Source organism: Trichoplax adhaerens, genomic scaffold, assembly GCF_000150275.1.
Source record: "Trichoplax adhaerens TRIADscaffold_2 genomic scaffold, whole genome shotgun sequence".
Taxonomy (NCBI): Eukaryota; Metazoa; Placozoa; class Uniplacotomia; order Trichoplacea; family Trichoplacidae; genus Trichoplax; species Trichoplax adhaerens.
This window is the reverse complement of record NW_002060944.1, coordinates 5,813,936-5,839,354: the sequence shown is the minus strand read 5'-3', so window position 1 is coordinate 5,839,354 and position 25,419 is coordinate 5,813,936. Positions and strand designations below refer to the sequence as shown.

At 33.6% G+C, this 25,419-nt stretch overlaps 1 protein-coding gene across 1 annotated transcript; it reads left to right on the top strand.

The window, feature by feature from the left end:
• Positions 1 to 1,253: 1,253 nt before the first annotated feature.
• Positions 1,254 to 25,253, top strand: TRIADDRAFT_53561 (uncharacterized protein; the record flags this gene model as incomplete). Its single annotated transcript, XM_002109995.1, has 43 exons — positions 1,254 to 1,342; positions 2,092 to 2,221; positions 6,728 to 6,802; positions 7,675 to 7,701; positions 7,806 to 7,907; positions 8,150 to 8,383; positions 8,495 to 8,657; positions 8,767 to 8,892; positions 9,326 to 9,552; positions 9,678 to 9,864; positions 10,066 to 10,422; positions 10,513 to 10,694; positions 10,864 to 11,029; positions 11,166 to 11,507; positions 11,612 to 11,959; positions 12,338 to 12,500; positions 12,664 to 12,866; positions 12,963 to 13,307; positions 13,565 to 13,903; positions 14,123 to 14,482; positions 14,570 to 14,908; positions 15,261 to 15,429; positions 15,539 to 15,708; positions 15,833 to 16,017; positions 16,502 to 16,667; positions 16,756 to 17,088; positions 17,260 to 17,425; positions 17,638 to 17,840; positions 17,939 to 18,277; positions 18,367 to 18,717; positions 18,929 to 19,273; positions 19,758 to 20,105; positions 20,322 to 20,681; positions 21,125 to 21,306; positions 21,758 to 21,914; positions 22,028 to 22,182; positions 22,362 to 22,557; positions 22,631 to 22,969; positions 23,079 to 23,330; positions 23,553 to 23,897; positions 24,082 to 24,287; positions 24,398 to 24,539; positions 24,847 to 25,253. 43 exons carry the CDS (start codon positions 1,254 to 1,256, stop codon positions 25,251 to 25,253), a joined length of 10,020 nt encoding a protein of 3,339 aa, XP_002110031.1.
• Between the last annotated feature and the right edge of the window lie 166 nt (positions 25,254 to 25,419).

The window sequence follows — 25,419 nt, the reverse complement described above, 5'->3', positions numbered from 1 at the left end:
TAATGGGATCCTTCGGCGAATTTATATTATCGAGACTATAGACTAGTATACTGTAGAGTTAATAAATTATTGTCAATTCTCATTACCAAGTGAAAACTGCGAGGATAACTTGAAATCTTTCTATGATTATTTACATTGACAGTTTGATAAACATTGTGAAAGCTTGTATACCATATCCATTCGAACGAGGATATACAGCAGTATTTTACTTTACCAATTGAATGCAAATTTGCGCCATATTATGTTAATTAACCCTTTATCCAAGTCCATTTATAGGACATTGGCAATTAATTAATAGCAATGGATTAGCGAGTTATCGAGGTTAAAAGCATTATTAGTGTAGGGAATTTTGCTATTCATTGGAGTAGCGTCATGAACCTAACTTTCTGCCAAAGGCTAATATTAAATAAATAATAATAAGACGAACTCTTTCTATCAGCAGTTTGCAAGTAGCAAGTAACAACATATTGTACGGCATGATGTAGATATTGTTATTCATCTTCTTTATTTTAATCTATTCATTGATTCTTTCCAACGTGTTGGAGCCAAGGATGTAGAATTGTTCTAGTGTACTAATAGACGGCAGCTTTACATAGCAAGTTAACTACTGTACCCATTAGGCCATCCATCATCATTCATTGATTCAAATGGTTGAGCCGTTGAGGTAATCAAGTAATCATCGACTGCCAGATTGATAAACAATTTGGCGGTATTGATTGACTGCCAGCCCTGTCGTTCTTAACAATCAAGATTAACATGCCTTTGATCAAGTCAGACAATTTGAAACAATAGATGAAACAATGCCTGCAGGGGTTAGTTAGATAAATGATAGATAAGATCGATGCGGAAGCGTTATCTAAAACAGACAAAATAGAGAATAGTATCAACTGGTATTAAATAATCCGTCATGATAGTCAGGATCACATGGCACATACAGACTGCACTACAGTATACCGGAGTTATTGGCTTTTAGCCCTTAGCATAAAATCTTATGCATTATATTATTAACAAGAAAGCAACAACATCTTTTGTTTGAGAGGATTTTTCTTCTCAAGTCGACACCCGGGACGTGATAGCACACCCATTTTTATTGTTGCATGGGGTATATGCAAATATTAGCCCTACTCGACCGTCTAGTCGACATCTCGCGTCTGCAAACAACGTACTTTGCTTTTCTCTCCCAAGATTGATATTTTTGGTCTACAGGATAAAAATTTTAATTTTTATTACGTAAATCAAGAATTAAAGCCATCATGGCTACTATCGTATCAAGATGTCATCACTATGCCAGTCTTGTGATCATTTTGTTGATGTTCTTTCGTCTTGGTCAAAGTCAAACAAGGTAATAGATCAGGTCTACAAAGAAGTCAAAAGTGTAAACTTCTTTAATTGTTGCACCCAACAAGATCAAAGCATCCAAATTTAATCGTCTAATCCATGGTTATCGTCGTCGATTTCAGTTTCTCTGCGTTGTGTTTTTATCGACAAATTACAATTGAAAAAAAATGAATTTTTTTTGTTGGAAACTAGATGATATTTCATCAGTTCAGTTTGCTATCACCTTTACCTTGCTCATATCTGGAGCCAACAATTCGTTTTCATGACATTGCAATTTTTTCGATATGTTGATTGTCTAATTTTATTGCATGCAAATGACATCATTTCTACTTAATTAATGAGTTGTTCAATGTTAACACTTTTTCAATATCCTTCAAATCTTGATAGAATCGTCATGCATCATGATGATTGCTTCACTAAAGATGACGCTTTTAAAGTTTTTGTAATTAATTTCAAACTTTGATCAATACAGTATTGCACCATCAAGAGATTGGATAAGTGCTTTTTTTAACCGTTTACGTCCGATGTCCTATGCATTTGGCTTGTTTCTACGATCAAAATGTATCATTTAGTTTATTATTTCAATGGCACGACGACTATGATCGTTATCAAGTCTATCAATTAACCATTATTTATCAACAGTAGTTTTCAAGACCTCGATTATAATTAATCTTAAATTTATAACCGCGCAATAATGTAAATTAGGAGAATTACAATTATTCAGTCAATGTTTTTTTTAATTTTCCTGTCTAGACCTCGTATGAAAGTTGAGTCTGGCAATTTGGTCTTTTCTACTGGAACTAATAATAACATTTCCTTTTCTGCCGGTCAAGGAGGTGCAATCTTATTAAATAATGTCAATGTCAATGGAATGCAAGAAAATGTAAGTACAATTAGCAAAGCATTAACTGTAAAGAAGGGAGAAAAAATGATGAGATCAATGCGTGTATAGTGCTGTAATTTCTTGTGTCAGTGTCGTAAAAGATGACAGAAGATCATCAATCATAGTCTATTAACAGATCATGCAGCTGTACTGTATTGTATGTTTTTAAATGGTGTGCTGTGCGGCTATATCAGATTGCCGAAGCGGCTTGATTCTTTGAGATGAAAACTTTATTGACTTCCAATTTCCCTGTATTGCTTTTGTGCTAACCCTATGAAGACGTAGCGAAGCATTGTAAAACAGTTACAAGTCATGGATGATCAATTAGCAGTTTAAGACAGGTTTAGTCATGAATAGAGATATCATAGCCTGCAATTCAAGAATGTACTTTACACATGCAGTGATAAAGTAGAAAGATTAGAAATTGAATCAGATTAGGAAAGAATGATCGCTATTTTATCACCATTTTATCAATTCGATTAGATATTGAGGGTACACTACGATTTTTATACGGTCAACTGGGCCAATGTCTACGACAGTAGTAATCCTTGAATGAGGAACATAACTTGAGATAGCGTACTGTATGCAGTTAATATTGATAATATATTTAATACGAGCAAAGGGTCTACTAGTATTTAATGTTTTGTAAGTACTACAGTATTTAATGATAGAAAAAACATCATGGATCAAATAGATGTATCCATTTTATCTGAGAATGGCCACTGTATGTACTTGTATATACTGTATTCTAATGTAATATGATTCTTTTGTGAAGTTTGTGAAAAAAAGAATAGTTAACCTGAATAATATGATTACATGGCCAGCAGACTAATCAACCGAAGATTAAAATGGATTGGAAGTTGATAAAATAATATCAGGGTGGTGTTCAAAATTGAATCTTCGAAGAATTTTAATTAATTAATTAATCATTGTGTAAGAGTATATCTGAAGTCGTATATTAATTTCTTATGAAGATAATCAGTGTACGGTATGATTTTATTCCTCCTATCATGACGATTTTTACTTTGTGATCATTTTCATGGCTATTAAACCAGTGCTACATGTTGCTCAATTTCGTTCAGGGAATTCGATTATCATCAACGTACCAATATATGTTGTCTTCTATTTTTGGGGATCGTTTTGATAAAAATTATAATTACTTATAATTATCGAATCGCTTACGACAATATACAGTACAGCTCAATTTCTTCATAAAATTTTAGCTAGACCAGAGTCAACTTATAATTAATTTGACATGATTGAAATTACTTTCCAAACCAATGATCAACCCATGATGAAGTCGATACGACTTTATTGGCCTATCTTGATGAACTTAGATTATAAATGCAGACTAAAATAGAATTATGATTATCTTTGACGGTCTTTACCCGATATGACTGTACTATTACTACAAATATTGATCGTTGTTCATAAAAGTTACGGTGTTATCATCGGCTACATAAAGTGGTCAATTAACACAGCAGTCGAATACCCGTGTTTGCATAACTCTTGGTAGCTAAATTACAGTTTTTCGTATCGAAATATTGCGCCGTAATCCACTGAGGGAATTCCATGACTTGTAGATTGATCGTAAACAGGTTAAAATATTAATGAGAGTTTGGATGAAGGGAGAGATCCTTTGAGAACGGTAATCAGTCTGGCATATTGAGAAAATAGTATGCAGTACCTGAATCCATTCACATATTTATGGTTTGATTGCGTGAAGACTAGGATATTAAGAAGGAATATAGCATTAAAAATTAAATAGCTGTTCAATTAATTCTAGCAATAAGCGAACAAATGGCGTCCGACGAATGGATCTCGATCTGGATGTTTATTTATAGTATAGAATAAAGTTCTCTTCTTTCTCCCATTTTGTTTCTATCTATCCATTTTATTTATTTTATTTATTATTTTATTCTTTCTTCACTTTCTTTGTCATTCCTTCATCCTAAACTCGTATCATAGATTATGATCAACTCTTGAAAGATTTTTCATGAACACTCTTAACGGTGAAAAAATAACCCTTTTTTTTCGAATATTTTGCCGGCTTTTAATTATCTCGTTCAAACATATTTTCAGTAGCTTTAGCGTCAAAATGAATGTTATTTTAGCAGGTGTGACTACGATAAAAATACGAGTAGTATATGTTATGCACTGATCTGTTTTTAGTAGCTTCATAATGCAGGGCAAAAATAAATATTTAATTTTAATGCACTATGATGTAAAATAATTCAAATCGTAGTAACTACCGTAAGGAAAAGATCCATTGATATTCAAACTCAACCATCTACAGTATTTACTACTATTCTAAAGGCCTGGGAACTATCTATAATAATGAATGATTTAATTGACGTTGTTAATTTTAGTAGTATTGATTTGTCTAGATCGAAACAGAATCGTAAAAAATGTCATTGAATCAGTTAATATAGATCTCATAATATAGCGAGTTACAAATATTTACAAAAACATGTTGATCATGATGGGAGATAGTCCATATCATCGCATTTATTAGTTTGATAACAAAGTTTGCATTTTACTTTACTTTATGTTACACTATGGAGGAATCATATCATCATGAAGTAAATCAATAGGATAATGATAAATATCGCTTTCTTTATCACTCTAATCGCATTTTCATCTAGTTCATGTCTAGCGCCATATTGAAATTAGCAAGTCACTTAGATTTTCAAACTACGACCGTGCGTGTATTTGGTATCCGGGACAATCTGAATTAGCAACTCATTTAGAACAGTATAGTATAGTAGAATAGGGAAAAATGAACTTGATTTTCCATTTCACATTCGCCTAGTACCTTGGAAGTATTTTGTTATCCGGTATCTTTGGAGCAATCCAAATTAGCAATTCATTTAGAATAGTAGAAAAGAGAGAAAATAAATTTCAATTTCTATTTCATACTCGCCTACTGCCGTACGAGTATTCTGAGGGTATCCTAATTAAACTAGAAAAGAGAAAAAGTCAACTCAAATTTCCTTTCACACTCGCCTACTATGGTACCGAGTATCCTGGTATCCAATGTAGAATAGTAGAAAAGGGAGAAAATAAATTTGTATTTCCTTTTCACACTCGCCTACTATGGTACGAGTATCCTGGTGTCTAATTTAGAATAGTAGAAAAGAGAGAAAATAAACTTGAATTTCCTTTTCACACTCGCCTACTACATAGGAGTGATCCAATTTTTTTTTTTTCATTGCCCTAGTTGATATAGAAAGACAGTAGAAGAATAATATTATATAATTAGAATTACAATAAAGGATGAACATGTTTCCTCTTTCTACTGTATCATCTTGACCATTGATTAGTTATATTAGCATGTGGTCTTTGGATCAATGACTTTTTTGGGCTTTGTGGTTAATTTATTGTTTGATAGACTATTTTTATTTTTAGTAATTATAGACAATTGTATTCAGTCTTTTCTCATCATTAGGCCAGATTAGAAGTAGGAAATGGCTTTTTGTTCGATCTTTTCATTAGCCATTTCATTCTTTGATTCATTTACTTGGCCGTCAAGAACGTGTGCAACATTAATTCTTTCTCAATTCCTAGGGATTTTATACAGTAATTGCATGTCTAACTCGTTGATGACAGATGTCGAAAGAATAAAATTCGTATAATTTGATAAAATAGTCATGTTGTAGAGAAACAAATAGTAAAGAATACGATCATGATGATCCTCTTGTAAAGCACATGAGCTTTCTGATTACCCTCTTGCATCATTTCTTCAACACAGTTGAAAGAATTTATCTTTCCCAGAAATGATTTCAGTTCTACATTTCAATGTCTATTAAATTCTCAAAGCCCTCCATGATCTATCCAAATCGATTTAATTAATTAGCTCACTCATTCTTTTATTAGTGGTTATTTCTATCATCATACAACCTCTTCTACAACACAGCAACGATCTTATTGCTTTCTATCATTGTTTCTTCGATATGCTTAAGAAATTGTTGATGCAACAAAGACTTGAAACTTTTATTAAAATGTCTACGGTAGTTATCCAAACATACTGAGGATCACCTAAAGAGAACCTTTAGGCAATCTAACTAATGTAAATTTATTTTATTGATCAATTTTTTATCAGTGGAGATAATGTAGGATCTGATTTAAGGGGATACCTATGTAAATTCTTCTTATACGTAGGAATTATAGCGTGGCAATAAGTGAAAAATAAAAACAGATACATACACGTATATGGATTTCACAACAATGATTTACAGCTAAAACCCTTTATTCAGATCGGATGAACATCTAAGAAAACCTCGAATATTCGTTTAAATCGATTCAGTGTATCTCTTTTTCATCAGCGAAATTTGTGGCGATAGTTGGGATTAACTGGGAAGTATTGCTGTCTCCTAGTCGATCCTTTCACTCTACGTTCAACGGAAAGTAAATGAATGTTAAAATTAAATTCCTTGCGTGGACTTTCTATGTAGTTTTGAAAATGAAATAGTACATTACAGTTTTTAATTCAAATGTATTCCATAGAGATACATTTTTGCCGCTAGAAATTACAATAAAAATGAATACTATTATACTGATGGAGAGATTGAAATTGGCAAGGTGTTGTCGCAGTGATGAAACTGTTCCAATACGCAACAAGCTTGTTAAAATGCTACTAATCCATGAGAGTAGATCATAATTTTCTACTGCATCGTATCAATAATATTTAGCTAAAAAATGGCGAATATGCCTGAACCATTTTGACCTCGATATGAGACTGCAGTCAACAATCTGTCCATTTTTCTTTCTTCACAAACTCTTGCATTAGCTATTGAATCTGTAGTAACCGGAAGTAAGGAGCTAGAGCCAAGTTCAAATGTTAATAAATACTTCTCTTCGACAATTCTCTATACTGTAACTTTAAATTTCCTACATACTAAAGAGGGAATCATTATATATATTATAGCATCCAAGTTTTTGTTGGCAATAACTTGTAGCATAATCTTTGCAGTTGTCAAGGAAGCTAGCTACTATGTCGTCGTAACAGACTGGGAAAGAAAAATTTCAGTATAGATAATTTGCTTATAGTTTAAAACTGTTTTGTTAGTCAATCAGGTTGTGCAATCGGTTGTTCTAGATCTATAGTAGCAGGGAAGGAATGAGAATTCAAGTTTTAGTATTAATAGTTTACTCGTATCTTAAACATTATTACCTTAAGAAAAGTGGATAGTAGAATCTCTCGTCTTCAATTTACTCCTATCAAAGACTGAAAATGCAGTGGTATGAGAGAAAGACTCGAGTTAAATCTATAATTTAAACATGCATAATTTTGCTTGCACTTTATCGTAATCTATGTATCCCAAATTCAATGTTAAATTGCCTATCCATTTGATTCTCTTAAAGTAATCTACCTTGTTTATTCATATGATTTAGAAATCAGACCGCGATTCTTAATTAAATTGTATTGTTGCTCATTCTTTTCTATATCTTAGGTATTGGCATTGCAGAAAATTGCAGATGTAAGTTCCACCATGACTTGAAAGTCGTTTTTCTTTCTTAGGCTACAGTGACTGAATGACAAAATTTTTAACTTTGTGCTAATCTACTCTACTCTACCCTGTAGACTGTAAAAATCGATGAATGTGAAAGTTCTCCTTGTAAAAATGGTGGCCACTGTTTCGATCTGTATTCAAAGTATTTTTGCTTTTGTACGGCTGGATTCACGGTAAAGAGATGAGAGAAAGCTCTAATCTAGTTTAGTTTTATTATTAGACATTTTTGTATTACAATTTTAAAAAGTCCAATAAGCCTTAAAAAGTATAGTTACCATAGAAGGACTATCAGTATTTTTCAAGACAACGCACTACGAATAGAGTAGTAGCAGCAGCGATGGCCTAGCTATTACCTAATAGTTATTTGAATTGAATTTCAATAATGTTGATTCATATGACATTTCAATCCTTATAGGGTCCTGCTTGCGAGTATGATATTAATGAATGTATTCGTCGGCCATGTCGCAATGGCGCAACTTGTGTCAATTCGCCCGGCTCATTCTATTGCACATGTGCTAAAAATTTCCAAGGTCTTCGTTGCACAGTTAACGTAACTATTCCATCAGTTACTATTCCGTCTGCTTGCTCCCTTGGAAACCCCTGCTTGCATGGTAGTTGTGTCGCTGTATCCAATCCTGCAACAGGACAAGTAACTACATAAGCTTTATAGGATAATATTCTTTTATTTTATGATTTTTGGGCATAGAATCTACTTTTAAAGGTTAGATATGATGGATTAATTATTGTCATTTTATTCTAGCCCAATTATAGATGCATTTGTAATGCAGGTTGGACTATTGGTAAAAATCCCGAATGTAACGTCGATGTTAACGAATGTAATACTAGAGGCACTTGTTCCATAGATCCATCAGTAACATGTACCAATACTCCAGGATCATATCGATGTGGTCCATGCCCTGCAGGTATAACTTACTTTTCAATTATTTTTAGCTCACATCAATTTATCTACTACCTCGCTACTTTTTATAAGAAATGGATAACTGTATCAAATCCTATTTTGATATCTCAAAGGTTACTCTGGCAATGGTATTACATGTACTGATATTAACGAATGCTTACAAAATAATGGTGGTTGCTCTCGTGTAGCTACCTGTACAAATACTCGTGGTTCAAGAAAATGTGGTCCTTGCCCAACAGGTTGAATTTTTGAAAGAAATAGAACACTATTTGTGACACTCGATATAGCTATTGTTTATTTAAAATGATCTAATAATTAATATGACATCCTGCAATGGCTCAATTTCTAAAATAACCTAGTAATGTGATATCCTCCAGTAGCTCCATTTTAAATGTTGATATATTTGAATTAAAATATCATAATAATACGACATCCTTCAGTGGCTCCATCTTAATCTTGATGTAGATTGTCAAATTTTCAAGTTCTTGTAGCGCTTAAAAGGATAGAGAGTACGATAATTGTATTTTATATCGATAGATGTTATAGGATAATCTTGCCTTAGGTCGATCTATACGGTACTACAAATGAATAATTTTCTTGTTGCTTGCCAAACACATGTAGTAGGGCAATAGCGTATCCGATGTATTCATATTATTGTTTTAATCCTATCAGATCAAGGCTATATCGGAAATGGATTGAATTGTACTTATGTTGGATTATGTTACTTCAATAATGGCGGATGTGCTCACAATGCAAAATGTACTGATTTCTTTGGTGGTGGTCGAACATGTACATGCCCTACTGGATATACTGGTAATGCTTTGAATATTGGCAGTGGCTGCAATCCTGTTGGAGGTATTTGCTCATCTGGCCCTTGCCGAAATGGTGGTACTTGTAATGTAAGTAATATAATTGAACCTATTCAGATCTTGAAAGATTGTATAGTTGATCATAATTGCCTTTAACATGAATTATTTTCCCATGCAGAAATTCTTATCTGTTATCTATTTGATTACGATTTTAGCCTAGTCCACGTAGCTATACCTGTACCTGTACTAGTGCTTGGACAGGTACAAATTGTGAAGCAAGTAGCAATCCATGTGGTAGCAATCCATGCCAAAATGGTGGTACTTGTACTAACTTTGGCTCAACTTTCCAATGTTTTTGTTCAAGTGCTTTCACTGGTCCCATTTGCCAGTATTCTCAACAAGGTGAATAATTCATATGCAAATAGAAATTCTTTATTGATGTATCAGTCTCCAGGGGTATGATGATATCTTGATGATGATTAAGCTGTTGTCAAACTATTTGTTGCAAATTTACACTATGTAAAGTTTTGTATACCATAAGTTTATATTTACTGTGAAATTGAGTATTTCTATTTACTCACATCAAACTCATTTTTTTCGTAGTTTGTGGTGGTTCGTTAACTGCCCCAGATGGCGATTTCCGTTTTCCTCCAAAAGGTCTGACTAATTATCCCGGTGGTGCAACCTGTACATGGATCATTACAGTTGCTCCACAATTTCTAGTTTATCTCAATTTTACCCAATTCCAGCTAGAGCAATCTAATCAATGTACTAAAGATTACGTGGAAATTAGAGATGGAACTTCATCAGCTGATACCCGTATAGGAAGATTCTGTGGTAGCAATGTACCAACTTTGCCATCACCTCTATCGTCAACTAATAGTTTATGGATTACTTTCCGTTCTGATGGTAGTATCGACTTCCCAGGATTTATTGCTAGTTATTACAGTGTACCATTATGTAAGTTGACCTAGATAATATTATTAATAGTAGAATTAATCATGCAGCTTGAATCTATATCATCGTCTTTAAATATTGCTCTTAATGCAGCTTGTGGGGCTAAATTAACTGGTATTACGGGCACAATTCGGTCACCCGGTTATCCTGGCCGTTATCCAAGTAATCGAGACTGTGCTTGGACAATTTCCGTCCCTGCTGGCTATATTATTACGCTTAACTTTGCTGCATTTAGCCTACAGAGTTCTACTGGATGTAATAATGATTTCTTACAGGTAAGATTATTCCTAGAGAATAACAGTTCTATTTCAAGCTAATACTGCCATTCTTTAATAAAAATATTAGATTTAACAATTGCATTGTAACCATACCAGAAAGTAAAATACTTTTTTGGTTTTGGTATATACTACTCAAAATTGTTAACATACACGATTGATATTACAGATTCGGGAAGGAGGAAGTATTTCTGGTACCTTAATTTCGAACCTTTGCGGACAAACACTTCCACGACCAATTGCTTCCAAATCAAATCAGCTATATCTACGATTAGTTACTGATGGATCGATTACAGCGTCTGGATTCTTAATAACATACTCTGCAACTCGATCAAGTACGATAAAATTACTTAATATCATTTTTATTGGAGTTTATTGTTAAAGAATAAATAAATATATGTACGAATTTGCTTTCATACCGGGTTGAAGTTATTAAAAATCTCTTCTAAAATGATCATGTTATGATTATAGCGGTTTGTGGTGGAGTATTAACAGCATCTTCTGGAAGCATTGTGTCTCCTAATTACCCTGGAAAGTATCCTAATAATGCTGAATGTATTTGGACCATACAAATGCCCGTAGGAGCGAGAATTACTCTTAATTGGCAAAATATAGATATTGAACAGCAAGATCAGTGCAATTTCGATTATGTAGAACTACGAAATGGCAATTCAACCACGGCTCCTTTTGTAGGCAGATACTGTGGCAATAATCCTCCAGCAACATTTACCTCTACCGGAAATAACTTATATATCAAATTTAAAAGTGATGGTTCATCTAGTGGAAATGGTTTCCGATTAAGCTATACTTTAGGTACCGTACATTATGAAAATAGTTTACACTAAATTAATGGAAAAATAAGTATAACTTATCATTAAATTAATTGTGTCTCGGTTACGATTTTATGTTTAAATTAGCTTGTGGTGGTATTTTAACCAGCCCGACTGGTTCTATTCAATCATTATTCTATCCATCTCCCTATCCATTATCTACTACATGTGTATGGACCATTCAAGTTCCGTTTAATCAAAAAATTGTATTAAATTTTGCCGCTTTTGAAGTCGAAGGAGCTGCAAATTGTTCAGGAGATTATTTGGAACTAAGGAGTGGTAGCGCAGCTACTTCCCCTCTGATTACACGATTATGCGGTGTTGTTAATCCAGGCCAACTTATTATCAATAATAACAATTTATACTTAAGATTTACTTCTGATGCAAATTACAGTCCTCGTGGATTTAATTTAACTTATTCTGCGAGTTCAACAGGTAATGTTTTGCATCAAAGTAGACTACTTGCATAAAATGGGTAGTAGTTGACGTCTATCATGTTTTCGATCATTAAACATCTAACAGGCATTAGTAGTTTTTGTTATAATGCTATAGGAATAAATAATTCCATTCATGTTAAGGAGTAACCTGCTATATTTGATATACAATATTACTTTGCCTCTAAGTGGTGTAATTTAGATTGCTAAATGGGAAATAATGTGAATTAATATTAAATATCAAGCAATGCTAATTGAAATAATTAAATCATATCTAGATATATATATTTAGCCCATTAAAATATCACCATATTTTACACGAAATTGTAAATGCATTTATTACTCAGTTCATTTAATATGCTCTACTATTTTATTTTAGTATGCGGTGGATTCTTAACTGCTACCACGGGAACATTCAGTACACCAGTTAACGTAAACACTGGTCAATATTTAAACAATGCAGTTTGCAACTGGGTTATTTGGGGTGGATTTCGTAAAATTATTCGTATGACATTTAATTCATTCTCACTTCAATCAAGCACGTAAGTGAAATAATTTACAGTAAAAGTATTAATTGATATAAGGATTAGTTACTTAGATATCTAGGAATAACCTAATAGAATACACGTAAATATATTAAAATTTAATTTACTGTTAAATTATATATGAAACTTTAAGCTCACCTTTTTAATTTCATGCTTCTAGTAACTGTTCAGCTGATAAAGTAATAATCTACGATGTTGGATCATTTAATCCAAACACAGTCCAAGGTCCAAGCTATTGTGGCAGTAATATACCGCCAGTTTTTACTTCAACACGTAATGTTGCTAGACTATCTTTTACGTCAGATAGCAATGTTACAAGTAATGGTTTTTCAGTGAATTATAAGATTCTCGACTTTGAGAAAGGTAAATAATGCGAGATTCAATTATAAATATTATACAGAAATGCTTAACCTGATAATGGCTATAATGATTACGTACTTCATGTATCAACTTTTATAGCATGTGGTGGCGATCTTACAAGTCCAACTGGCGTTATTACTTCCCCTAATTTCCCCAATCAATATCCTCGTGGAGCTCGTTGTGCTTGGTTAATAACAGTGCCTACTGGGCAACAGATTTCTCTATCATTTTCAAATTTCTCTGTAGGATTTAGCAATTGTATCTTTGAAGGTGTTACAGTATATAATGGGCCTAATGTTAATTCTCCCGTACTCGGGGCATTCTGTGGTAAAACATTGCCACCTTATTTAATATCGCGTGGCAACAGTCTCTACATTCTGTTTCGATCCAGTGTATTCTTAACGGACACCGGATTCAGCTTGACTTATACCACTGCATCGTCAAGTAAGTACAAAACATAATTTTTCGATTAAGATTTTACGATTTCAGATTTATAACATGTTGCAATTGTGTCCTGGTAATGGATATCAATTTAGTTTCATTATGCTCTATACGCATAAAAAAAATTACAAAGTTCATAATATTATGAGCAAATAACAGATTTGATATGAAGTCCAAGGCTTAGCCAGAAAGCTCGTTTTGATCTATACCTATTCTTACGGAGATAAATAAATTTCTGCATTGCTCTTATCTGATTTTAGCTTGCGGTGGATCACTTTCTACGCCAACTGGAGTTATTACTTCTCCCAATTATCCTAATTTCTATAGCGTTAGTACTGACTGTGTGTGGACGGTTGCTAGACCGCCTGGCAATAAGCTTGAGATATTATTTACCGATATGGATTTGGAACAAAATGCTAATTGTAGCTATGATTTCGTTGAGATTCGTGATGGTTCATATCCTACCTCTCCGCTACTTGGACGTTATTGTGGAAGTAGTAAACCGGCTTTGATTAAATCAACTTCGAATCACATCAGAATTTTATTCCGATCAGATGGGAATCAAGTTTCTAAGGGTTTTAGATTGCAATATACCGGAGGTAGGACACCAGCTTATTTATCAATATACTGTATTTGAGTGCTTATGAATATACAGTAATATTAAGTTTACCGAATGCATATAATATCTTATACAATACATCTGGCGATGATATTAGTAATATTTATTACTGTGGATAGAAGCCAATAATCTATAAATATAAGATAGGTTGTTAAAGCTTATCTATCCAATTTTTATGATTTAAAATTCGATGTTTTAGATTGTGGTGGAACATTAACCGCCAGGAACGGTTTTATTGCAAGTCCAAATTATCCCAATTCATTTAACAATCTAGTTAACTGTACTTGGAGAATACAACTCCCATTTTATTTAAATGTTACTGTTTCAGTCACGAATTTTAATGTTCCATCGCCAGATACTAATCGATGCCCCAGTGATTTCCTGGCTGTAGGAAGTGGATCTGATCCTAATAAGGGTTTAATTTCTCGGTTGTGCGGAACAAGTGTTCCAGCACCTATCTTAATAACATCTTCTTCGGCACGTGGTAACGTTTGGATACGATATTTTAGCGATGGTTTTAATCAAGCTCCTACATTTAGGCTTGCATATACATCATCAGGTATTTAATTATTGCAACTTTCTTTTGTAATGTTTGGCATCTGTCAAAATTGAATTCTGTAATGATCATGTTTTTGCTACATTATAGTATGCGGTGCACGTCTATCTGGAAATTCTGGTACTTTTAGTAGTCCGAATTATCCCAATAATTATACACCGAATGTGGGTTGTGAATACAGTATTGAAGCACCTTTGGGTAAAGCAATCCAAGTTCGCTTTAGTACCTTCCAATTGGGCGGTACTGCGTGCTCTTCGAGCATAGAAGTTCATAATGGGCTTAGTCGTAGTAGTCCTACACTTGGAATCTATTGCAACAATAGAAATCCATTTACTATAACTTCATCTGGAAATCGTATGTGGCTGCTCTTCTTATCTGGACCAACGGCTGGCAGAGGGTTTAATGCAACTTATACGACAACATCTACCAGTAGGTTTTGATGGATCGATAAATTTTGTAATTAAAAAGAACTAGATAAGTAAATGCTGTATCTACGTAGAAAACTATGGGCACTTAACCACCTTACTACTGGGTAAAATTAAGCATAGTCGTGAACCTCTGCTAGTATCTACTCTCCCTAAGATATTTTTTCTCAGTTACGGATAATTGTCAATTTATGACTATTGTAGGTGGTACTGTTTTGTAAATCAATGTTAAAGCTGACTATTGCGCTTATGCAATAATGTATTGATATTAGATTCCTATATGGTGCCTGTAGTCTCTTGAACTTGTTAAAGTATTGTTTCTTAACTATATGAAATGTTATATTCTTAAACCGTAGAATGTGGTGGTGCCTTTACATCGCGTCATGGTTCTTTATCATCTCCTAATTATCCCAGTAACTATGGCGCAAACGAGGAATGTATCTGGACTATCACAGTTAGTCCGCACAACATTGTACAGCTGAGCTTCAACAGTTTTAACATCGAGGGTACCAATAATGTCTGCAAGTAAGTTTGTAATTGAAATAATAATTATGTCAATTTGGAATCAGTGGTGGCCTATTTTAGTCATATCTTCACTTCCTTTAATGAATCTTTTCTGTATGTTTCTATTAAGTAATGACTATCTAGAAGTTCGTCAAAATTCTTCGACAGGCGCTTTAATTGGTAGATACTGTGGCCATAATTTACCGGGAACGGTTAGATCGCTTGGTAATAAAATGTGGATTAAGTTTGTTTCTAATAAAGCAGTTCAAGCTAAAGGTTTCCATGCGACCTACACTACAGGTTAATTAAGCATTTTTATCTGTATATGCATTTGTAAGAATTTCTAATTTTCAATTTAAAGTTTATTTTAAAAAATTGGAAAACATGAGGTTACTCATTTATAAGACATTTATTTTTTGCTTAGCCTGCGGCGGTATTTTATATGCTGCAAAAGGTGGTGTTTTGGCATCTCCTCATTACCCCAGCAATTATGATAATAGAAGCTTCTGTACTTGGACATTGACTACGCAGCCTGGTTTCGTTTTAACGTTAACGTTTACAAACTTTAATTTGCAGCAGAGCACTGGCTGTACAGCAGATTTCCTTCAGGTACAAAAATTTACAATGTGTTCAATATATACCTACTACGGTATTTAATTTCATTTTATTATTTACCTGTATAAATATTATAATTGCTTACATCATCTGTAGTTAGATTACTATAGATGTAGTAATTTGAATGAGATTTGTTTACATATTCTTTTGTACTCGATTACATTTAAATAACTATGATACACACCACAGTTAATATATCGATTACCTTGATCCCATCTTGGACGAATAGTTTTTTGGCTGACAATTTAGTTGGAACAAGATAATTGTTGTCTCATCATCGATAATTGTAGTTGTTGCTTATTGTATTGTTGGAAATAGAAGTCAAATCTTGACTCTCTTTCACATGAAGTAATTCATATTGATATTGAATCAGAAATAATATATTAGAGAATGTGGCAAATATTTAAACATTTAGTTATGTGCGCTCTTAATTAAGTATATAAGTGGCTAATATCAATTTGTCTAAATTGTACCGTAGATTAATAATGGACCTGCGTCGGGCTCTCCGTTATTAGCCAAGCTGTGTGGATCTACCCTGCCTGGGCCTTTTACTTCAAGTGGTGACGCTTTGTATCTTATGTTTAGAACTGACACAAATGTAACTGCTCCTGGATTTAGATTGGTTTATAGCTCACAACTTAACAGTAAGTGTTTCACATATAAAATCCTCGATAGAAGTTGTCATTGTTGATTTTAAGAGAAATTGTATTTGTCTTATTCCTTTCATTCTAGCCTGCGGTGGAACATTAACGCGAGACAGAGGTATTATCGATTCTCCTGGGTACCCAACCACATATCCTCCAGATGTAAATTGCGTTTGGAGAATCAATGCCCCAGCCGGAGATACAATTTTGATTTCCTTCGTATCACTTAACATGTCTAACAATTGTGCGACAGATTATATTGAAGTACGGGATGGCAATTCTAACAATGCGACTGTTCTTGGAAAATATTGTGGTACTACCGTACCAGCAACGTTTTCATCAACTGGTCAATACATCTATGTTAATATGAGGACTAGCGCTAATGGCTTCGGTACTGGTTTTCGTCTCTCCTATGTCATTGGTAATATAAGATTTTCTTGACCATAACATGTTGCTATCAGTACAGAATGTAAAGAAATCGCTGGAATTGATGGACTTACCCTTAGTAGATCACTACTAAAAATAAATATTAAAATTTGTGTTTTTGCTCTTACAAAAATTTAGTGTTGTTTCATGCTAATTTGTAATTTAGGTTGTGGTAGCGCACTAACAGCTAGTACATCGCCTCAATTGATTCAATCACTAAATTATCCTAATGCCTATCCAACGAATAAACTCTGCAATTGGCAGATTACGGCCCCGGCTGGTGTAAGAATTAATTTGAAATTTAACGCATTTGATGTTAGAGGAAGTTCTAAGTAAGTTTAGCCTGATATAATGTTATAACATGATGCGTTTACGTAAATCTTGTAGTATGGTTTTTATTAGTTTAACAGTTTAAAATTCTAGTCATGAGAGTGATTAAAGCTAGTAACGAACAATAATTTTTATTGTTTTATAATAATATATAATTATACCTATATCAAATTTCATGATTACTTGATAATATCTATTATGGCATCTACTGTAGTGGTTGCTTTGGTGATTACGTGGAAATTTTTGATGGGCCTACTATTGGAACACCACGTCTTGGCATATACTGCGATGGCAATGCTCCGAATTCTCCTATTGTTTCATCAGGAAATTCAGTTTGGATTAGATTTAACAGCGATAGAGTAAATACTGGTACAGGATTTGAGTTGGAATACCAACAGAGTAATCAATCTATAGTTAGTAAGTATTTTTCCTATATGTATCCGATATACGTATTTATTTATCGTGTGAAAAACTTCATGATAACTGTTGATTTTTTGTATAATATTTCAACTTAGCTTGCGGTGGTTTACTAACGAACACAACTGGCATGATACTATCACCCAATTATCCCAATAATTACCCTAACAATGTCATTTGTAGATGGTCTATTCGTGTCCCATCCTATAATCACATTATCTTGACCTTTAATTCCTTCAACCTTGAAGGAGGAGCTAATTGTCCTGCTGATTCTTTAACGGTCATGGATGGAACATCACCGTTTGCAAGAACGTTAGGCAAATTCTGTGGATCGCAAATACCAGCAGCAGTTCAATCATCAGGCGACCAAATGTTACTTATTTTTAATTCTAATTTTGGAGCCCCACAAAGTGGTTTTAATGCATCTTATACTATAGGTTAGCATTTATCTATCAATATAAAAGATATGTACAAACTTTTATCAAAAGATTCCACCTCAAACTTTTCATTTGATTCCTATTAATAGGTTGCGGTAGTACTTTAACTGGATTCGCTGGTTCTATTTCATCTCCTGGCTATCCTCGTGCTTATGGCAGAAATGTCAACTGCACCTGGATTATCAGCCAAACTGTTGGACGTACTGTTCGCGTTACTTTCTCTACTTTCCACATACGTACTACTTCTAAATGTAGTGGAGATTATATCGAGTTTAGGAATGGCGATTCTTTATCGTCACCTATCATTGGTGGTCGTTATTGTGGTGATACTGCACCATTGCCAATCCAATCATCTGATAATAAATTGCTTGTCCGCTTTGTTTCGGGTGCATCTGGAGGAGGAGCTGGTTTTAGGCTTAGTTACCAAGGGCAGCAATTGGGTTAGTAAATCATCATTTCTTTTGAAGTTACTCCAGTTTGCTTACAATCTATAACGAATGTCATGATAGACTCGTATTATAATACAGTATGCATGATAATTGCATATGTTAATTTAAAAAAATCGTTTAGTTATAAAGGATTAGTTAATTTGCGCCATCGGTTTTGATCTTTTATTATGTTTTTTCTCTCTTTTTTATTATTCTAAATTAGCTTGCGGTGGTACATTTACTCTCGGCTCAACTCCATTTGATATTACATCACCTAAGTTTCCACAAAATTATCCCTCTAATGTTGAATGTGAATGGACTATCAATGCACCAGCCAACGAAAATATAGCTATCAACTTTAAGAATTTCTCGCTAGAAACATCGAATAAATGTTTCAACGATTACGTTGAAATTCATGATGGACGAACCGCGCGTGATCCACTTCTTGGCAAATTCTGCTCTACATCCTTACCACCCATGGTCTCTTCCACCTATAATTCAATATATATCAAGTTTAGATCTAACTTTGGCATTGTTAGTACCGGATTTTTGGCGACATTATCACTCGGTAGGTTGCATAGCCTGAGTCAATATCTGAGTCTGCTAAAAATCAGTGCTTTTAGATACGTAGATAAATATTTCATAGAATAGTGAGTGGATGAAAGATATTAATTATTATCACACAGTATGCCATCTTAAAGTCTTAACTAGAGTGCAGCAATGATATACTTTTTAAATACTGGCTTAAAGATATCCATCCATGCCAAAATAATAAGCCACTTAACTTTCCATAGCTATGATATCCTTTTTACGTTAGTATTCATAGACAATTTAAATACTTGAAAGGTTTAGTAGCGATAATGCAATAATAGCAAAACTGATATGCTGCATTGCCTCGTAATTTTCTTTAGATAGTTTTTAATTAACAAATTCGATACTATGAGTGTTAGGAAATCTATATAGATTGACATGTAGAATTAAATTTGTACTTGAACCAGTGAGGCGATTTATGCAATATAATCTGGTTCTACTTGTTGTATATACAAATTTAGGCTGCGGAGGTTATCGAATTGGTCAATCGGGCACAATCAGATCTAATGGTTATCCAAATGATTATAAGAACAATCTAAACTGTTCTTATGTCGTACAAGTTACAAGAGGTCACACCATGAACATTACTTTTAATGATTTTAGTTTACAAGGTGGCGTTGGTTGCCCAAATGATTATGTTATGGTCCGTGATGGTAAAGATGCTTCTGCTCGTCTTGTTGGTAAATATTGTGGTACTAGTACACCTCCTGGCTATACTTCATCTAGCGATCATGCATTTATTAATTTCGTCACGGATAGCAGCATTACCAACAAGGGATTTAGCCTTCGTTTTGCCCAAACTAACTTTGGTGAGGAGATAGGCAGTAGTAGCCACTGAGTGTTCTTTATCTTTAGCTGTAAAATAGAATAAATTTACTCCCTTCAACACTCGCCTTAAAAACAACAGACCTTGTATGACACTATTTTTACTGATACATAATTTCTGGAATCATGCAATTGAAATAATGTTGATGATTTGTAAAATTTATGTATATACGTCTTAATGTATCTTATTTTATCTTTAGTTTGCGGTGGAACGTTAACGACTTCTTCGGGTGCTATTACAACTCCTAATTATCCTGGTGGATATCCGTTAAATGTCCGCTGTACATGGGGTATCACCGTTCAACCTGGTCGTGCTGTGCGATTACAATTTAATAATTTTAATTTTCCACAAACTTCTGGTGGATGCACTGCTAATCATCACGTTAGAGTCTATTTAGGTGGATCAACTACGGATTCTCCATATGTCGATTATTGTGGTGGTAATCTACCCCCTGTAACAACTTCAAGCGGTAATAGAATGATTGTTGTTTTCGATTCAACTTTGGGTTCAACAGATAACCGTGGTGGATTTAGCGCTTCCTATACATCTAATGGTGCAGGTAAAAATGACGTTAAAATTTATCACATTAAGAGTTAATATACTGTACAGTAATCCTTATAGTTCTAGCTTATTAATTATCATTTGATTAGCTAGAATGATCTTGATATTTTATGTTTAATCTCCTTAACCGACAGAGGAAAGCGCTTATTGCAGCAACTTTAGTCATAGTTGTGACTATTTCTATCATTACTCTATAATCCTGTTGATTAACATACTATATTGGTTCATATCTTTTACAGTAGTTATTAATATTTTAAAATTGCTATATTGACTTTAATACACATATCCCACAATATACGAATACTGTATAAGGTGAATTCTACTCTTCTATCTCATTATTCTAAAATCGTTGTATTCTTCATTCGTTTGTTCATTTGTTCAAAAATCTTTCAATGTAATGCGCTAAAAAACTTTACTACCGCTTCAATCATCGACGATTAGGATGTGGTGGAGTAGTTACTGGTGCCCTTGGCATTATCCGATCGCCAAACTATCCATCAAATTATCCCAATAACCTAGATTGTGTTTGGAATGTTAATGAACCAAATGGGACCGTTTCACTTATTTTTACTACCTTCCGACTTGAAGCTAATAGTGGAGCATGTGTAACCGATATTGTTCAGGTAATTATTTTATAATTTCTTTGTAGATAGAGTTTTTGCTTAGATATTGTAACATATACAATCATTATAATTATTGACAGTAGATACATGTAGGATTTTAACCATAGCACCATATCAATAAGAAACTATAGCAATATCAAATCGATTTTTATACATGTGTATATCTTTACATAGTACATTTTTAACAGGATTAAATCTTAAAGTTCACTCTCCTATTTGAGGCTGTTAAAGATAATCATTTTGGCTTCATAGTCAATACGTGTGTGTTAGCAATTTAGGAAGCAGATAGTACTTGTACCTGCCTCTCTTCTAAACTGCAGCCGCTTAGATTCGTTCAACTACAGTGTTTCCCATCTATCTTTTCATTTAATTGGTATCTAGGCCAGCTCAGGCAGTTTGAATTGTTAAGATTTATAAATTTTATATGTTGATATACGTGTATATTTTTAAGGTATTTGATGGGCCTAGTACCAGTTCACCATCACTTGGGACGTTTTGTTCCAGTAACATACCAAAGACTCTTATTTCTACCGGATCTCAACTAACCTTAAGATTTAAAACTGATAGTGCTGGCAATAATACTGGATTCCAAGTTTATTATAAGCATGGTCAGTTAATATTATCCACAATAAAAGATTTATCAACTAATTTTTAAAGAAATAGAATTTTTCTGTCATGAAATGTTCCTACAAAGAAGTATATTTAATTTTAATGTCTTCAGGTTGTGGTGGCAGGATTACTGCCGCCTCTGGTAATATCACTACTCCAAATTATCCAAGTAATTATCCTGCAAACTCCGATTGCCTATGGATTTTATCTGTTCCTTTCATTAATGCTATTACGCTGACATTCAGGAGCTTCAACTTGGAAGCAGGGGTATTAAATTTTATTCTTTTTGGAGATAGACTTATTGCCCTTACTTGATGCAAATATATACGAGTAAATTATAATTATCAGTTATCGTTTCCGGTAACGATTAAGAATTGATTGTAAAATATTAATATCCAAAGGTACTGTACGAGCGTTTAATCCTAAATATTGTATTTAATTTATAGCAAAACTGTCAAAACGTTGATTATCTCCGAGTTCGTAATGGCCAAAGTGTTACCTCTCCGTTGCTTGGTACATTTTGTGGTACTACTGTACCAAGTCCAATAACATCATCTGAGAATCATCTTTACATTCGATTTCATTCGGATGGTAGTGCTCAGAAACCGGGTACTATGATGTCATGGACTAGTCAGCATCGAGGTAATTAGATGAATCGCTTATCGGTTGATATATTATTGATTACTAATACATTTCTGTAAATATTCTTATGAAGCTTGTGGAGCTATATTTACATCGCGTCGAAATACCATTTATTCAACTAATTATCCAAGAAATTACCCTGTTAGTACGGAATGTTCTTGGATTATTACTACCGCTCAGTCCGAATATATTTCACTCCAATTTTTCGTTTTCAATATGGAGTCATCACCCAATTGTGCTAACGATTACTTGGCTGTTTACGATGACACTCATGTCCATGCCAAGTTATTAGCTAAATTTTGTGGCTCGGTAGTTCCTCAGCCGTTCTTAGTTCCTACCCATAAGGCCAAATTAGTATTTTCGTCTAACGCTAACGTAACTGGAAGAGGATTCATTATATTTTATGACACAGGTACTGTCTACCTTTTTACTGTTAAGAATAGTAAATATTTTCTATTGTGATCGTGTAAAGTTCCATATTAGTATTGAAAATTGATTTTAAACTAATCAAATCATTTTAGTCTGTGGTGGTAGTTTCAACGGTAGTTATGGTACTATCCAATCCCCAAATTACCCTAATCAATATCCAGCAAGGCGTGATTGTCGATGGGTAATAACTGGTCCGCCCGGTCAAACGATATCATTAAAGTTTAGTCCAACAAGCTATGGTTTGGAAGCTAATGCAAATTGCATCTACGATTATATAGAATTAAGGGATGGAGCAAGGTCTAATGATACATTATTAGGTAAATTTTGTGGAACAAATGTGCCAGGTAAGATAACTACTACTGGTAATGTAATGTACGCTCATTTCCACTCCGATGGCAGTCAACAACTTACCGGATTCAAAGCAACCTGGCAAGCTTGTAAGTCAGTAATTTAATGATCATTTGTTGGTTTATTCAATTTTTATGCAATGTAGCTATTATTAGTAATTATCTTTATTAGTACTGCATGTAATGCTTAGTTTTTAATTTTTTCTTTGATTCTGGTAGCATGTAATTATCATTACACAACATCAAGTGGAACCTTTACAACGCCTAACTACCCTAACAATTATAGACCTGAACAAGATTGTTATTACACCATCACTGTTGCTACTGGAAATGTTATTACGCTATCGTTTGCATCTATTAACGTCGCATCAGGTGTTCTATGCGAAAATGATTACGTAGAAATCAGAAGCGGATTAAATTCATCTGCACCTTTAGTTGGCAAATTCTGTGGTAACAATTCGATAGGTGAAATTATATCATCTGGCAATTCTATGTACATACATTTCCACAGTGATCAATCTACGGAAGCTAGTGGTTTTGCTGCCCAATATACTTCCGGTCTAGGTAATGCAATTTGTCTCTTCAATCATTAAATGCGATTGATCCGTACCCTGTATTGCTTTATTTTTTATTTTAACTGTTTATTTACATTTTTATTGATTCTATATACAATAAAGAACTTTGCAGTTGTACTATAGCTTCGATGAAATCATTAACTAACTAACTGCTGTAATTTACTATCAACTAGGGTGTAATCAAGATTTTAATACGGAAAATGGTACTTTCCAGTCACCTGGTTACCCATCCAATTACGCTTCCAATCTAAATTGTATTTATAAAATCCAGTCATCTGGATTCAGAAGACGTATCTCACTTACTTTTACTGACTTTGCTCTCGAATCATCCAGCGCTTGCGTAAATGATTATATAGAAATCAGAAATGGCCCATATCAGGTATATTCAATTTTTGGCATGCTATCATCTAACGATTTTTATGTCGTAAAACAGACAAGGATAACTCTTGATTTACAAGATTATATTTTCTTGATTTCATGCTACGACAGTCATCACCATTATTGAATAAGTACTGTGGTTCTACCGCGCCAGCTACAATTCTTGCAACTACAACTAGCTTGTGGATTAAATTTCATACAAATGCAGCATCTAATATGAAAGGTTTCAATGCTACGTGGGTAACTGTACCAGGTATACTGTTTAACTGATTACAGTATTATTATTTGATTTAAAGTGATTTTCTTGTGTATTATACCAATTTTAGGTGTAAATAATAACTGCGATTAAATTAAAATTTTTCGATATTTCTAAGTTGAATTTACTATATTTCTATAAATGGTATCCATTACATTAGTAAATACAGAAATTAATATAGTTTTCTTCGCTACCGTTGGTACTTACCATAAGTTAAGAAAAGAACATAGAGTGCTAACTTACCTATACTCATTACAATCGCTAAATGTATTGAAAAGTTCACCAAATTTATAATTTGTGATAGGATGTGGTCAAAATGTTACAGCTACTACAAATCCACAATTCATCACCTCGCCAAACTATCCCAATAACTATAATAATTACGCTGATTGTCGCTACTTTATTTCTGCTCCTGTTGGCAAACAAATCTTTTATAGCTTTACATCATTTTCAATGAGTCCCAGCGCTTTCTGCAATCAGGATTATATCGATTTATTGGAAATAAGTTCACAAGGACCTTACAATATCGGTAGATTCTGTAATCAATATTCACCTCAACCAGCATTTAGTGCTGCAAATCTGCTGACTATGTCTTTCAAAAGCGATGCGTCTAATACTGATTCTGGTTTTAACATGACTTATTATATTAAAGGCAAGTTATCGGAAAAGTTAACTGCTTACAGCTTCTTGATCTTTATAATTCATCATTAATACAGTATTATAAAAAATGATAAGAAACTGCATAATAAATTTAAATTTAAAAAATTAACTTTAGTGTATTTCTTTGCTTACTAATATATAAAAAAAATTAAAATAATTATTTTAATTTAAATACTACTTTATAGCCTCTAGTATTGTCCAATGATATCATACTATT